Below are 13,660 nucleotides of genomic sequence, written 5' to 3'. Positions count from 1 at the left end.
GGCAGCAAGTGAGGGAAAGGCAGAAAGCAAAGACGGCCCCTCCATTTAGCAAATTTAGAGAATAGAACACTGTTTTGTCAGACTAAAAATTCGAGGAGTAATTATTTTTAAGATTCTTGCAGCACAGCTTTCATTATCTTGGTTGCCATAATCCTGTTGGACTTGGGCTTCATTGTTGGTAAAGGGAGACTGTGTTTGACTTTGCTTGGAGACCATCAACCCACAACAAAATAGATTCTCCTGAATGCTACTAGGCAACACCAGGACCTCCTCTACACTACACCGTGAGAAGGGCTTGCGATAAAAGACAAATGGCTTCGCAACGTGCAGCACGCAATCAGGCGTCTGGAGACTGCAGGTGGTTCTTCAGCATAATCTTAATGAATAACCAAGAATAAATAGAATTAAGATGTCAAGCGCCTTCTCAGGAAACCTAAGCTTTGTAAACAACAACAAAAGCCTACAGTCTGTCCAGTCTCCCTAAAATTGTCTGCTACTGATCTGACAGCCAAAAGGTCAGCTGTTAGGATCTTTTTGAAAGTTGATTTGAAAGGAGCGTGCTAAACGTCCTCACTGAACTGCATCACTTCCTTCCTGGGACCATCAGGGAACCTCCCCAGCCTTTCAAGATAGGTTCTGCTTAGAAAGGTCAACCGGGCAGTGGGAACCCCAGGCAAAAGTTAGCGGCTAGCGCTGCGCCTATCTTCCAGGGCGCTCTGGGCCATTCCCTCCCCTCCTCTCCCCCCGGAGGTGGACCCCGTGGAAAGGTTCGCCGAGAGGGTGGGTCACGGCTTGGGTTTGCAGCTGTGGAGAAACGCCGGAGGCCGTGCATCTCCAGGAGGTAGGGGAAGCCTGCGAGAGAGCCTCCAGGCCCCCGCCCCCGGCTCTTCCAGGGACCGGCTCATCCTGGAGCCGGGCGCGGGGCTCCGGGCGCGGGGCGTGGGGCCGGGGAGGGGTGTGCCGGCGCAGGGGTAGTACCCGCATCCTGCCAGGGGGCTGAACCCGCCTGGCCGACCTCCGAGAGGAGCTTTAGTGAGGAGGGCGGGGAAGGGGGGGGAGGCCTAAAACCCCAGGGTGCATCCGAGGGGAGGACCCGATTGCAGAGGGAGGGCAGAGTCGCCGAGCAGCTGGGCGCAGGAGTGAGCGAGTGTGAGAGCGGCCCGGGGGAGCGCGGCTGCGGATCTGCCGCGGGCAGGGAGCCGGCCGGCGTGTTGTACTCCGTAACCAGGGCGGCCCGGCTCCCTGCAGCCCTGCAACCGTGCCCGAGCTCCCGGAGCCCGCGGCCGGCCGTGCGTTCGCTTCGCTGCCGGGAACCTGCACGAGCCCGGGAGAGTGAAGGTAAAAGGAAAGGTGGAAGAGAGAAAGAGAGAGAGAGAGACGAGAGATGGAAGGAAGGGGAGAGAGAGAGAGAATATGAATGTGGGGGCAAGCCGAACAAATTGCAGACAAATTGTAAGCAAGTTTGTACTTGCATGCTGGGGTTGTGCGTGCTTAATGGGAGGGAGAGGGCGGTGATGGTGGTGGTGGTGGTGCGTGTACGCTTATGATACTCAGGGATGAGGAGATAAGGAGGTGGGGAGCGTCCTCCCTGCATCTCGTACGTAGATATCCCTATTAATAGCCCCCTCTCGGGTTGTCATTTCCGCTTGTGGCACTTCTCTTGGGCTCCAGTGATGCAGAAGCAAAAGGCAGCCACCCTGTTGTTGTGATGGTCGGTACTGCTGCTACTATCAGATGGGAGATGCAGGGCGTTGGACAAATTCTGGGAGCCTCCCTTCCTCCACTCTCGACTATTTTAGGAAGGGCTGGGGGGAGGGGAAATGAGTAGCACGGCCCAGGGCTTGCTTGAAGACCGTGCGGAGGCCGGGGCTTCAGACTGCTGGGGCTGTCACTGTGCAATTGCTTCCAGGCGGAGCCTTCGCTAGAGGGCAAGACAACTTTCATCTCCTCTCCGGAAAGACAGGTTTCAGAAGGAGATTTTGCATTGCTGCCTGAGGAGTTCTATGAAATGGTGGTTCACGGGGCGGCAGGTGCATGGCAAGGGCAGGAAAATAGTGCGAAATAAAGCAGCTCTCAGCAGCTAAGCAGAGAAAGCCTGACCGGGAAACCGGGTTGGGTGTGCTGCCCGGGGTGACAGAGCTTGGAGGCTGCAAGTTCAGGCCCAGCCTAGGGAGAAACATCAGCTGTGAAACCAGTGTTAGCATCCTGGAATGTTCATTTCTGAGCTTTTCAGTTTGGGGTGGAAAACCTGTATGTGTCTGACATTCTTCTCTGAATGTTAAGAAAGTTCTAAGCGAATTATTTTTCTCTTTTTGAGTGGCTATATTTTTGTCTTCATCTGAGAGCCTATAGTAAAGGAAGCATTTGTATACAAAAGCCAGATTGTGCAAGAGACAATGTACTAATTTTCAGTTAAACAAGAGTTATTAATATGACCCACATCTGTATAAAATGCTGATCTAATCATTAGTCATGAAGATTGTTCTTTCAGAGGCTTGCTGTTTCCCATGATGAAAAAGAGAAATAGTATGGATAAAAAGTTCTTGATATTGCCAGAAGCATGTAATAAACACACGTAGCTATTTTATTCTTGTGTTTTTCAGGCTTTTCCTTACTTTGTGGGAAATTTAGAACAAAATGTTCCAGATCAATGCTAACTTAATATGTTTCATGCTGAAGATAAAGGCACGTCTTCAGACTGACTCAGATAATAATATTACTAGCTTTTGATAATATTTGCTCTGTTATTACATTATAGACTCATTTTTATCTCTCTTAACTAATAATTTTTCACAAACTGGCTTGTTTCTGTTCTCATTGTCCCCATATAAAAATTCCTGTCACTTGATTGCTTCCTCCTGCAGGGGAGCAGGGGTTGGGAAAAGGTAGTTCACCGTTCAGAACCTTTCAAAAATGGCTTGTGTTAGATGTGCAGGACCGGCTCTCTGAAAAGTAAGCAGCACGCGCAGCTTCTAGGAAATGAAAGGAGGTGTGACTGAACAGGATGTCGGAAGCCCACGGCTGGGCAAGGTTGGTAGTGTTTTCTCAGCTCTAGATACTGTAGCCACACCCCGTGGCCTGACCCTGACAGGCATGTGGGGCCCAAGCCTCCCCTGTGAGGGAATCGGCATTTCTCTTCCTCTTAGGTGTCTTGCAGGCCTTTCCTTGTGATCTAATCCAGCCAGAACTAGTGTTTGGCAAGGGGTGCCATATATATATATATATATATTCTAGCAAAGTAGGGGAGGAAGATAGCAGGTGTCTTGGGGCCTGATTTATACTCCAAGCTTACCAACAAAAGTTGAATCATGACACTTTATACCTGTCATGCTGATCAGCTTTGTATTTTGTCTTTTGTACTTTTGTCTTTGATTACTTGTTTACATTTTTGTTCTTCCAGAAAAAGGGCTGATTCTTATTGGTTACCCATTCCTATTTGTTACCCTGTACAGTTCATAAAAATGAATAATTCACAGCACTGTTCACTGATAACCCGTACACATACTTTAGCGGTGTATTTATATTAACTCCAGATGTCCCTCTCCTTCCCTGCTGCTTAGCCATCTTAGTGTGTATTAATTGGTACCATTGCCAAAGGATGAATACAGAAAAACAATAATTAAATTTAAAGTTAGACATTTAATATGACTCACTCCAGCAAAGGACTTAGATGTAAGGGGATGGAGGAGTATTTACTGGCTTCGTTATTTTTGTTTAATAATGGTTTTAATAGGAGTCCTATCCTTATACATATTTAGACATCTATTTTAGTAACATTTATACTTCAAGCTGCTGTGAATCTGCGTTTTATAGCCTCAGTCCGTCGTTTTCAGTTAGAAATGAACTACATCATCTCTGGTGGTCGCAGAGTTTGCAATTTTCTGCTCTGGTTTCCTAATACCTGAAATTGTAGTTGCGTTGCTTTACGATGTGTTCTCGGGTCCTAGCAGTGTTCTTGCTACTGTTTTCCTCACGAATCCTTGTTAGGAGCACAAACAAGAAACTGCTTTGGCAGCCCGTTGTCCATTCTTCTTAGAGACGGGACACATCGTGTTTTGATGATTCACTCCTGTGCTTTTCACAGGTGCTGCTAGGAGAGTATGTGGTTCAGATGGAGAATCCCCCACAGCAGACGGTATCCATTCCCCCTGCTTTCTGCACAAGAAATGCAGCAGACTGCTATCAACTGGGCATTCAGTTTGCTCACACAGTTCCGTGCACAGAACTCACCCTACTTCGTCGTAGTATTTTTGATAACATCTCCCCCTCTGATACATAAGCTTCCAGAAGGGCTTCTCTGTCATGCTCATTGCTATTTCCTCAGTACCATTGTCCTTGAGGAATAGTTTCTCGATACATTTGTGGCATATGAAATAAGCCCTGGGTTCTTAACTCGCTGCTAGGTGTGGTGGATGTGCTTAGCTGCGGTGAGATCTTAGTTCCTTCTCCTGGACGGATTTAGAGATCGTGCTCGGACTATTGATTGGTACATTATCCATCAATGTCTACCTGGTTCTCCCGTTCTATCCAGTACCGGACCCCTCCCCACCACACCACTGCCCACAATCTCCTGCACCTATGAAAAAATTTTAAACTTCCCTGGGAAGAGTGAGCTTGTTGATGGTGCTGGGCCTTCCTCTGATGTGCTGGCTCTGTCGGTCATGCCCACAACCAGAGCACTGCTAGGTAATCGGTCAGTTCCTGGGGTGAATTTCAAGCTCTCGGGACCTTGTACCATCATTAGTTATTTCAGCTGTCACCAGTGCTGCCATTGGTTTTGGAACTGACGAGCACACCGGAGAGCACCTCTTCATTTTGGGCCTATTTCGCATATTGCATATTGGAGAAACTGAGGCCAGGGGAAGCAAAATTGCTGGAACTCTGTTACATGCCAAATGATCTGCTACGAATATTACATATTGATCTTTTAAAATTTAACTTGTGCAGGGTGCCTGGGTGGCTCAGTTAAGTGTCTGCCTTGGGCTCAAGTCATGATCCCAGTGTCTTGGAATCGAGTCCTGCATCAAGCTCCCTGCTTAGTGGGGAGTCTGCTTCTCTCTCTGCCCCCCCATCCCGCTCTTGCTCTCACATGTGCGCTCTCTTTCTCAAAAATAAATACATAAAATCTTTTAAAAATTAAAAAAATAAAAATAACTTATGCAGGATAAAATTAAACCTAATTTAGCGTAAAATAGCTTCACTTTACAGATTAAGAAGCAAGTGTTCAGAAAAGTTAACTTTTCTTAAGGCCACATGGACAAAATTAAGACTCTGCTCCAGAACTTTCTTAGTCCATAGTGTGCACATGTCCCGGTACCACACTCCCTGTGATAGGCCATTGTTGAGGCAGAACCAGCTCAAACTCTCCCAGCCAGCTAGAACAACTCATATCTTCTAACCCCCAGTCTCCTTTATATTTGTTTTATTAATTTATAATTTCTTATTATATCATCTGTCCCTTTAAGTGAAAGTATCAGTAAAAAAACAAGAATATCATAATTTCACAAAGGAGGAAATGTGTGTATACATGAATGATGAAAGCAAAATTTTTTTATCTTATGTCTGAAAAAGGAAGGATATTGCATTAACTTCCTTTGCAGTGAGGAGGAAGGAGTTTTCTGGGGGTTCTGTCATCCAGGGAAGGTATTATGAAGTTGACTCTAAAAAAAAATATATAGATTGAGGCTTAGCATGTTCTCAGGGATGTACTTGGTATTGATGGGTGGGATGTCAAAGCAAAGCGAGTTATAGACTCTATGCCTGCAGAATGTTCACTGTCTACTTGGAGTGTGAGGCTAACAGTGGTGGTGAGTATAACACGAATCATATTTATAACAGTATGGCTTGTTAGTGCTGAGTCTGAACCGGAGGGTTTGGGGATGCCTTCAAGCCGGGTGTGGGTCCTGGGCCGGGTATTTAGGGATGCTTTGGATCTGCTCAGCTGACAGTGCCCCACACAGAGGGGATGTTGTTCGGCGAGGATAGGAGTGTATGAGGTGAAGAGTGTTGGAAGTAAAACCTGCGTAGCCCGTCTCGCTGCTGAGCTCAGTTGATGGCACCAAGGCCCACAAGCTCTCAAGTCATCTGGGAGTCATCCAAGACCCCCCCCGACGAACCCCACCAACCACTTCCTTTCTCCTCTCCCTGACCAGTCACCAAGTCCTGCGTATTTTGCCTCCTGAGGATTTTTTAGATTTCATCCTCTACTCACTCACTGTCCTATTTCAGTCTGTCATCATCTCCTATCTCAACTACCGAGATACCTTCCTGACTGATCTTTCTGGATCTTTCAGTCTTGTCTCCTTCAAACACACCCTTAGAAGTGCATCATCTAGAATAATCTAAATTATACTTGGGCACTTTCAGTTTAAAATCCCTCAGTGCGAGGCACCTGCGTGGCTCAGTCGGTTTGGTGGCTGCCTTTGGCTCACGTCATGATCCCAGGGTCCTGGGATGGAGCCCCGCATGGGGCTCCTTGGTCAGCGGGGAGCCTGCTTCTCCCCTGCCTGCTGCTCCCCCTGCTTGTGCTTGCTCTCTCCCTCTCTCTCCCTCTCTGTGTCAAATAAATAAATAAAATCTTAAAATAAATAAATAAATAAATAAAATCCCTCAGTGGTTTGATGCTGCCTCCCAGAGAATCAGGACCAAGCTTGTGAGCATAGCACCGGGGCCCTCAACCATCTGGTGCTACATCCTTCTCCATCCTCAGCTCCAGAATGTCACCTGACAGGGTCCTTCATGATCTAACTCTTGGTACCCCCATGTAGAATCATGCTGTTTCTTGTGTCCACGACCTGGCTTGAGCTGTTCACTCTGCCAGGACTGTGTCTTACATATTTTTCTCCTGACTACCTGTAACTTGTTCATCAAGACCGTCCCAAGACACTTTTTCAGAACCTTCTTATTGGCCTAGCGCCCATCCTTTGCATTTTCCATGTCCGTATTTGCACTTGCCCATGGCATTGTTATATTGGTTTTTTTCTATGTTGTATCTCCCACTATGTTCTAAGCTCCTTAAAACATAGAATCTATGTCATATTCACCTTTGTACCCCCAGCATTGAGCTCTGACGTTCAGAATGCATTTGTTATACCGTAGAAGTAAGACTGGATACATACCCTGAACTTGGACATAAGCAGAGAAATTCTGAGTTTAATGAAGCCATGAAAAGATATATATATCTTTTACATATATATCAAATATATCTCAAATATTTGATATATGTATATGTGTATATATTGTATATATACAATATATACGCATATACATAGAGAGCTAGAGAGAGAGAGTTCAAAATTAATCTATAGTGTAACATGAATGTGAACTAGAAGAAGGTAGAAACGTGGTGANACATATACATAGAGAGAGAGAGAGAGTTCAAAATTAATCTATAGTGTAACATGAATGTGAACTAGAAGAAGGTAGAAACGTGGTGATCTGTAATGCAGTGATTTAGAGAAATCCTTTTAATTCCATAATTCTTGATTTATGGTAAAAGCCACGTCTTTTTTGAACTCCAGTGCTGGTCAGGGGCTGGCTTGGGATAGTTGAATTAAAATGAATTTCTTCCTTCATCTCTATTTAGCATATATGTAGTTCTCTAGCTAGCTAGAGTTCAGAAAGTTATATTCTTGCCTTTGGAGAACTTAACTAATAGTTTAAAGGACCATTTGTAAGGTTTTAGGCACTTCTCACTATTTATTGGTCTCCAAATTATGGTAGCTTTTGCATGTCGGCAAGCAGAATATTTTTCCCCAGGAGATGAAGGCTGCTAATGGGCACATAATCCCAGCAGGGCTAAAAGCCTTGCTGCATGATAGGCTAGCTGTAAGTCATTATTTCTCCTCTGAGAATCCCCTGGAAAGCCACCTGCTGTGAGGCTCCTCTCTAGCCCAGAAGCTGACAGGTATTGGGTCCTCTTTCTACTATGTATCTTTTCAAGTAGTCTGTGTCTTCCTACCAAACCACTTGACCCTAACTTGCTAAGTGACCACTAGTACATCCTTTCTTGCTCTGCCATACCTTTCTGATGCTTTTCCACACAGGGCAGCAGCAACATGCAATGTTTTGCATCCTTTTTGAGATAGTATTCTAAAACAGGCAGTATCAGCTTTGCCTTCATGCATTCTAACCAGATACCAATGTACACTAGTCTTAACAATTCCATTTTAAAATCAATTATAGTTTGTAACTATATTTTATTATGTAACCAATCTCTCATAAATGTTTGTATGACCATACATTCAGGTTATAATATAGTTTTTGATAACATTCATAGACTCCTTCTGGTTTCTTTTTTTCCTCCTGGCAGATGGACCCTCCCACATGTATGTGTTTTCGTTACAGGTTTGCCTTTACCATCCTTCCCTGCCCCTGCCCCATTCTTTTTCTTCACCTTCATCCTCATAAGGCAGAGATGCAGTGTGAATTGTAGTAAAGTGTCATCTCACGGGGGCCACTTCAGTGTGGCCCTTGGTTAAGCTTCTTTCCCTGGGTGCATGTTCACCCTTCTCTTCTTTCTTCATTATTTATCCTCTCCGTGGCAAAACCTCTTCAACCAACCCTAGGGTTAGGAAATCCTTGTTCAAGTAAATGTCTCCCAATATCAAGCTTTCATCAACTATTCTCCTGTCTCTTTTTCTTCTTGTTCAAGGAGAAAAAATGTCTCCCAATATCAAGCTTTCATCAACTACTCTCCTGTTTTTTTTTCTCCTTGTTTAAGGACTTAACCTTGACCAAAACAGAGAATTCAGCAAGGGGTTAGAAGGGATATGGGCCCTCTGCCCAGGCCACTCTTACCCTAGTGTTCCAACCTACTTTAGAGTCTTTCTGTATGGGCAGGAAAGAAGCTAAATCAAATCCATTTTGACTTGTAAAATCAGGATATTTGAAACTGACGTTTTTTAGAATGAAATATTTTTACATTTTTATTGTTTTAATTCATCAAATTGTTATTAGAAGTTGAGATTTTTAAGTTATTTTATTTTTTTAACTTTAATTCTAGGGTTGTTAACACACAGTGGTATATTGTTTTCAGGTGTGTAGTATAATGATTCAGCAATTCTATGCATTACTCAGTGCTCATCTAGAAGCTAAGATTTAATCTCATTCCTGGAAAGTGTACAAATGAATCAGCAAAATATATGTACAAAGCAGGCTGAAATAGCATAGACAAGAGAACTTGGGAATATTGAGAAATAGGACTCAGTGTTTTGACTTCATAGTACATTCACTTTCATAGATCAATGGAGAAAGATTATAGTTTAAAAAGAAAAATAGGGGTGCCTGGGTAGCTCAGTCGTTAAGTGTCTGCCTTCAGCTCAGGGCGTGATCCCAGAGTCCTGGGATTGAGCCCCGCATTGGGCTCCTCCACTGGAAGCCTGCTTCTTCCTCTCCCACTCCCCCTGCTTGTGTTCCCTCTCTCCCTGGCTGTCTCTCTCTCTGTCAAATAAATAAATAAAATCTTAAAAAAAGTAAAATAAAAAAATAAAAAGAAAACATAGAAGGGGCACCTGGATGGGTCAGTTGGTTAAGCGTCAGCCTTCGGCTCAGGTCATGGTCTCAGAGTCCTGTGTTTGAGTTCCATACGTCATGCTCCCTGCTCAGAGGGGAGTCTGCTTCTCCTTCTCCCTCTGCCCCTCCTCCTTGCTCTCTCTCTCTCTCTGTGTCTCTCAAATAAATGAATAAAATCTTAAAAAAATAGAAAACAGAATACACAAACATTTATTTTTCAACAACCAACTTTATTATATATGTCTTATGTATGCATTTATTTTGTCAGATATAAGGATTCCTAGCATTTGCCTAGTACTTTATACATGTTTGACTTGGTAATGAATCATCTATTCGAATTAAATAAAAATAGTTTTCTTTTTAGCATTAGGGTGACGTGTGTGTGTATGTGTGCGTGTATATATTTAATATTGTACCTTTCGTATTTGTTTTTTAGGTTCCTGAGTTCATTTAAGAGGACAGTCTTAAAATAAAAGAAGGAAAAGAGAAAGGGGTTCAGTTTTTGGAAGTGCTGCCCCCTCGCTCGCTGCTGCCAGTGCCTGGGATTCGTGTTTGACCCGATCGATCTAGAGAAGCTGCTGGATGTTTTCCTGAGTGCTGTACTGCTCTGCTGCCCTGGGAGGAGAGTGTCTGGTGTGGGTTTCATGCTGCAGGAGGCACCATGGCAGCCTCCAGGACGGCCTCACGGTCTCCTCGGGACATTGCCAACGTGATGCAAAGACTGCAAGGTAAGGGGCAGAGATGTCAAGGCTGGTTTTGTATTTTTAAGTACACTTTAAAGTTCAAATACCAGCTTAACTCAGGGGCTTTTCAATTTGCTTGTACTTTCTTTCCATTTTAGGAGACTACAGCAAGGAATCACAAAGCGATGTCTCTTTTCCTAGTGGTTTCAGACATCCCTGCTCTTTTGAGGTGCCGTCTTTTTCATGTAGCAAAAAGACAAAGACCAAGCTCTCTGAGTTGGTGTCTGCATTAGTGTGACCTTGACAGTTATTCAGCATCCAGTTGGGAATTCAGTTATCGTCAAACTGCCCTTCAGTCACCAAGGACAATACCACACGGTGACCATTCACAAGGTTATCATGATGATGGTGACAAAGACTGTAGGCTCTGGTCAATAAGTCAACCAGTAGTTTACTTATCCCAACAAGAGAGCCCTTAGAGATCTAGAAAGTTTTTAAGCAAAATGAGGCAATGAGGCCCAGAGGGTTTATGATGTCACAAGATGAACGGTGAGTGGCAGTGTGTGGACTGGGGCCACATTCCCCACCACTGCTCTCTCTCTAACAACAAACGGTGTTTTAGAAGAGAATTAGCAGTGAAATGGTATGGCAGCTTATAGATTAATTTTATAATGAATAAATTATGCAATTAATAAAGTCATTGTGAGTTAAACATGCATTTAAACATGTATATTCCTTAAACCATGGACATAATCATCTGTAAGAATATGAAAATATCACTTCCTTGTCACAATCCTAATGCTACCTCTCCCCAGCTTCAAATGTGTATTTTTAGGTGTAAAAATATCCAGATTTAACAGGGTTCTTTTCTAGTCTCTGTCAAGAGAGCTTAAAAGTAATGTTACACTTGGCTTTTTGTTTTTCTAGTCTTTCCAGCAAGTGATCATCGTGGTTTGGCACCGCAGCCTTCATATTAACCTCTCACCATCCCAGTTTCTTGCTTACAATGTATTCGATGTGCATAGCAGTCATTGCCAGTGAACCCTCTTGACTTGCAACCACAGATGAGAATCTGGATATTCATGGTCCAGAGCGTGCTCTCAGCTATAGAAAGGCAGGGAGTTTCTCCGTGTCTGACCAGGGACCACTAATTTCAGTGAAGCTCCTGTAATCTCAAGGCTCCAGCTCATGTTGATGGTCCTGGGCTCATTTTTGATGGTTTAGTGCAAGTGGTGCTTGTTTCACATTAATTGTTGGAAGATCTCATTGTCATGCCAGAAAGAGCCTGGTTAGATAAAAGATCAGATCCTTGCTGAAGAACAGACTCCTGCATAGACCTCCTCCATAGGCCAAAAAAACCCCCCTCTGATTGCGTCTACACAGTGCCAAGGATCTCCAGTTTAAGTTGTACATTTTTATTTGGGGAGATGGAATACGGAACTTGTAGTTCCATTTTTCTGTCTGTGTCTGTCTTTGCTGTTTCCTGGGCACAAATTCCTGAGCCATTTTGTACCTTAGTGACCTCATTATGAAATGATGGAAAGGAAACTAGCAGGACCCTTTCAAAAGCGTGGGGAGATAATTAGGTAATAAAGCAGATTTTCCTTTGAATCTATTAAATGTGAAAAATCTCTAGATGACATATACACACACACACACAATAAAACAAAATTGTACAGACTAAATTTGAAAAAAAATTGGAATCAGATTATGATTCTAAAAATAGTTTACTCTTTATTCTTATTTTGGTTTGAATTTTTTTTTTTTTTTTTTTTTTTACTAACATAGTGGTTGGGATAAGAGGAGAGGGAAGATGACTGATGCTTTAGTGTTTTATTATCTTCTGTAGTGTATAGATAAGTGGTTTTTCTTGAGGTGTGTGGAGTGGGAGAAAACACTGGAGCCCCTGCTCCCTTCCCACACCTGGCCTGTGACAGTGGACGTCCAATGTAACACCTGTGCATTTCAGGACCCCTCTTCTAAAATATGGACTGTTCTTACTCTGGATTGTTTCAAACTCAGTGAGATGATGACAAAATGTGCTTTAAAAATTATAAATACTGTCATCTGGTGAGCTGTTCAAATAGTCATGGGAGAAGAGAAAAGTGGATGAAGAGGCATAGGCTTGAAAAGTTGTTGCAAATTTCTCTAGTCATGCAGATGTGTGGACGAACGTTAATGGTTTTGTAGATTCCGTGCTATCTAAAACTAGTAACTTTATTATATAATAAAGTGACTATACTCACTGTATCACTTTCCCCTTTCTAGTAAAAGAAAGAATTATAACATGTCATAAGGTTATCTGACAAATTTAGAACAATAAACCTTACCATTTGATAGGAGACAAAATTTCTGACCACTAGATATTTATCATTAGCTTTTAGCATCATTTTATACGTGTGTGTGTGTGTGTGTGTGTGTGTGTGTATTTATATATATGTTATTAATGGCAACAAAATGTAAGGTCTGCATTGCCTTCAGATACAATGAATCTACCTACAGCAGTGCAAACACAGCATAAGGGCTCGAAGCGAAGGTGATCTGTTTCATGTTGATCTGCTGGGTAACTCGTGCTGATTCCGTTGGCGAGGCCTGTGTGTCCCCTGCATCTCACTTCTCCTTGTGCATCCTACTGATGCTTGGAGCCCAAACAAGAGTCAACCTCCCTGGACAGAGGAGACCTGTTTTCTGTCAAGGGTATTTAGTGATTCTTCTTGCCTGCTAGAACCTCCAAACCAGTGACCACGGAGCTAATAAATGGAGGGCTGGCATTATTGCCCAGATAATTGTGACAAATGAGGAAATGTATTTGAGGAAAAATAAATCTATTACCTGAAATGGAACCAGAGTTACTGTTTCCAAAGTTCAAATCCATAAGAACATTCTTCTAGAATCCCCTTTTCTTTGCTTAGATAGATAATCTAAGCAACTAATTTTTCCCCCATTCTTGGGTTTTATTGTCATATCAGATCTGTGTATAACTAATAAAAATCATGTAGCTTTGAATAGCGGCAACTTGGCTTTGCTCTCTTGCTTATTTAGTTTACAACCATAATTGTTGACTGTTTTTCTGCTTTTAATTTTTATTTCTAGTGCTAGGAAATTGAAGCACACACAGATTGCTTCGTAATTTAGCTGCTACTGTAGCAGTTCAATATTTCACCTTTGCCAATATTTGTGCTTGTTTGAGCATAATGTTTTAGGCTGGGATCCTGAATTATGGATGAGCAGGCTGACTGCAATGCAGAGTTTCATTTGCTCTTAAGAATAATGAATGTTTCTGTAACTTTCATCAGTTTAAATATAACCTTAAAAACAAATACAAGGCAATAGGATAATAAAGGAGTATTAAAATTTTAAATGCACGTAATTAGTATATACATTTTCAAAGCTCTTTAAGGCTAACTAAGTGGATTTCATGGTGGCTTATGGAGTGACTTTAGTTTTTAGTCACATCTAAAAAA

General features: G+C 42.9%; 1 protein-coding gene across 13 annotated transcripts in view; it reads left to right on the top strand.

Annotated features, from left to right (window-relative positions):
- Positions 1 to 631: 631 nt before the first annotated feature.
- The window catches only part of SYNE1 (spectrin repeat containing nuclear envelope protein 1), a 437,003-nt gene continuing 423,974 nt past the window's right edge, over positions 632 to 13,660 (top strand). For 9 of the 13 annotated variants that reach the window (XM_034669323.1, XM_034669329.1, XM_034669326.1 and 6 more), the window contains exons 1-2: positions 635 to 841; positions 9,950 to 10,241. In XM_034669323.1, the coding sequence (XP_034525214.1) occupies positions 10,175 to 10,241 (67 nt within the window). In that variant the 5' untranslated portion in view covers positions 635 to 841; positions 9,950 to 10,174. Of the gene's footprint in view, positions 842 to 1,080; positions 1,339 to 3,010; positions 3,031 to 9,949; positions 10,242 to 13,660 lie in introns of those variants that run through there. The other 4 variants (XM_034669332.1, XM_034669330.1, XM_019800746.2 and 1 more) reach the window with 4 other exon arrangements.

This window comes from Ailuropoda melanoleuca, chromosome 10, assembly GCF_002007445.2.
Source record: "Ailuropoda melanoleuca isolate Jingjing chromosome 10, ASM200744v2, whole genome shotgun sequence".
In the NCBI taxonomy this organism is placed as follows: Eukaryota; Metazoa; Chordata; class Mammalia; order Carnivora; family Ursidae; genus Ailuropoda; species Ailuropoda melanoleuca.
Note: the sequence above shows the minus strand (reverse complement) of the source record. Positions and strands in the feature narration are given on the sequence as shown.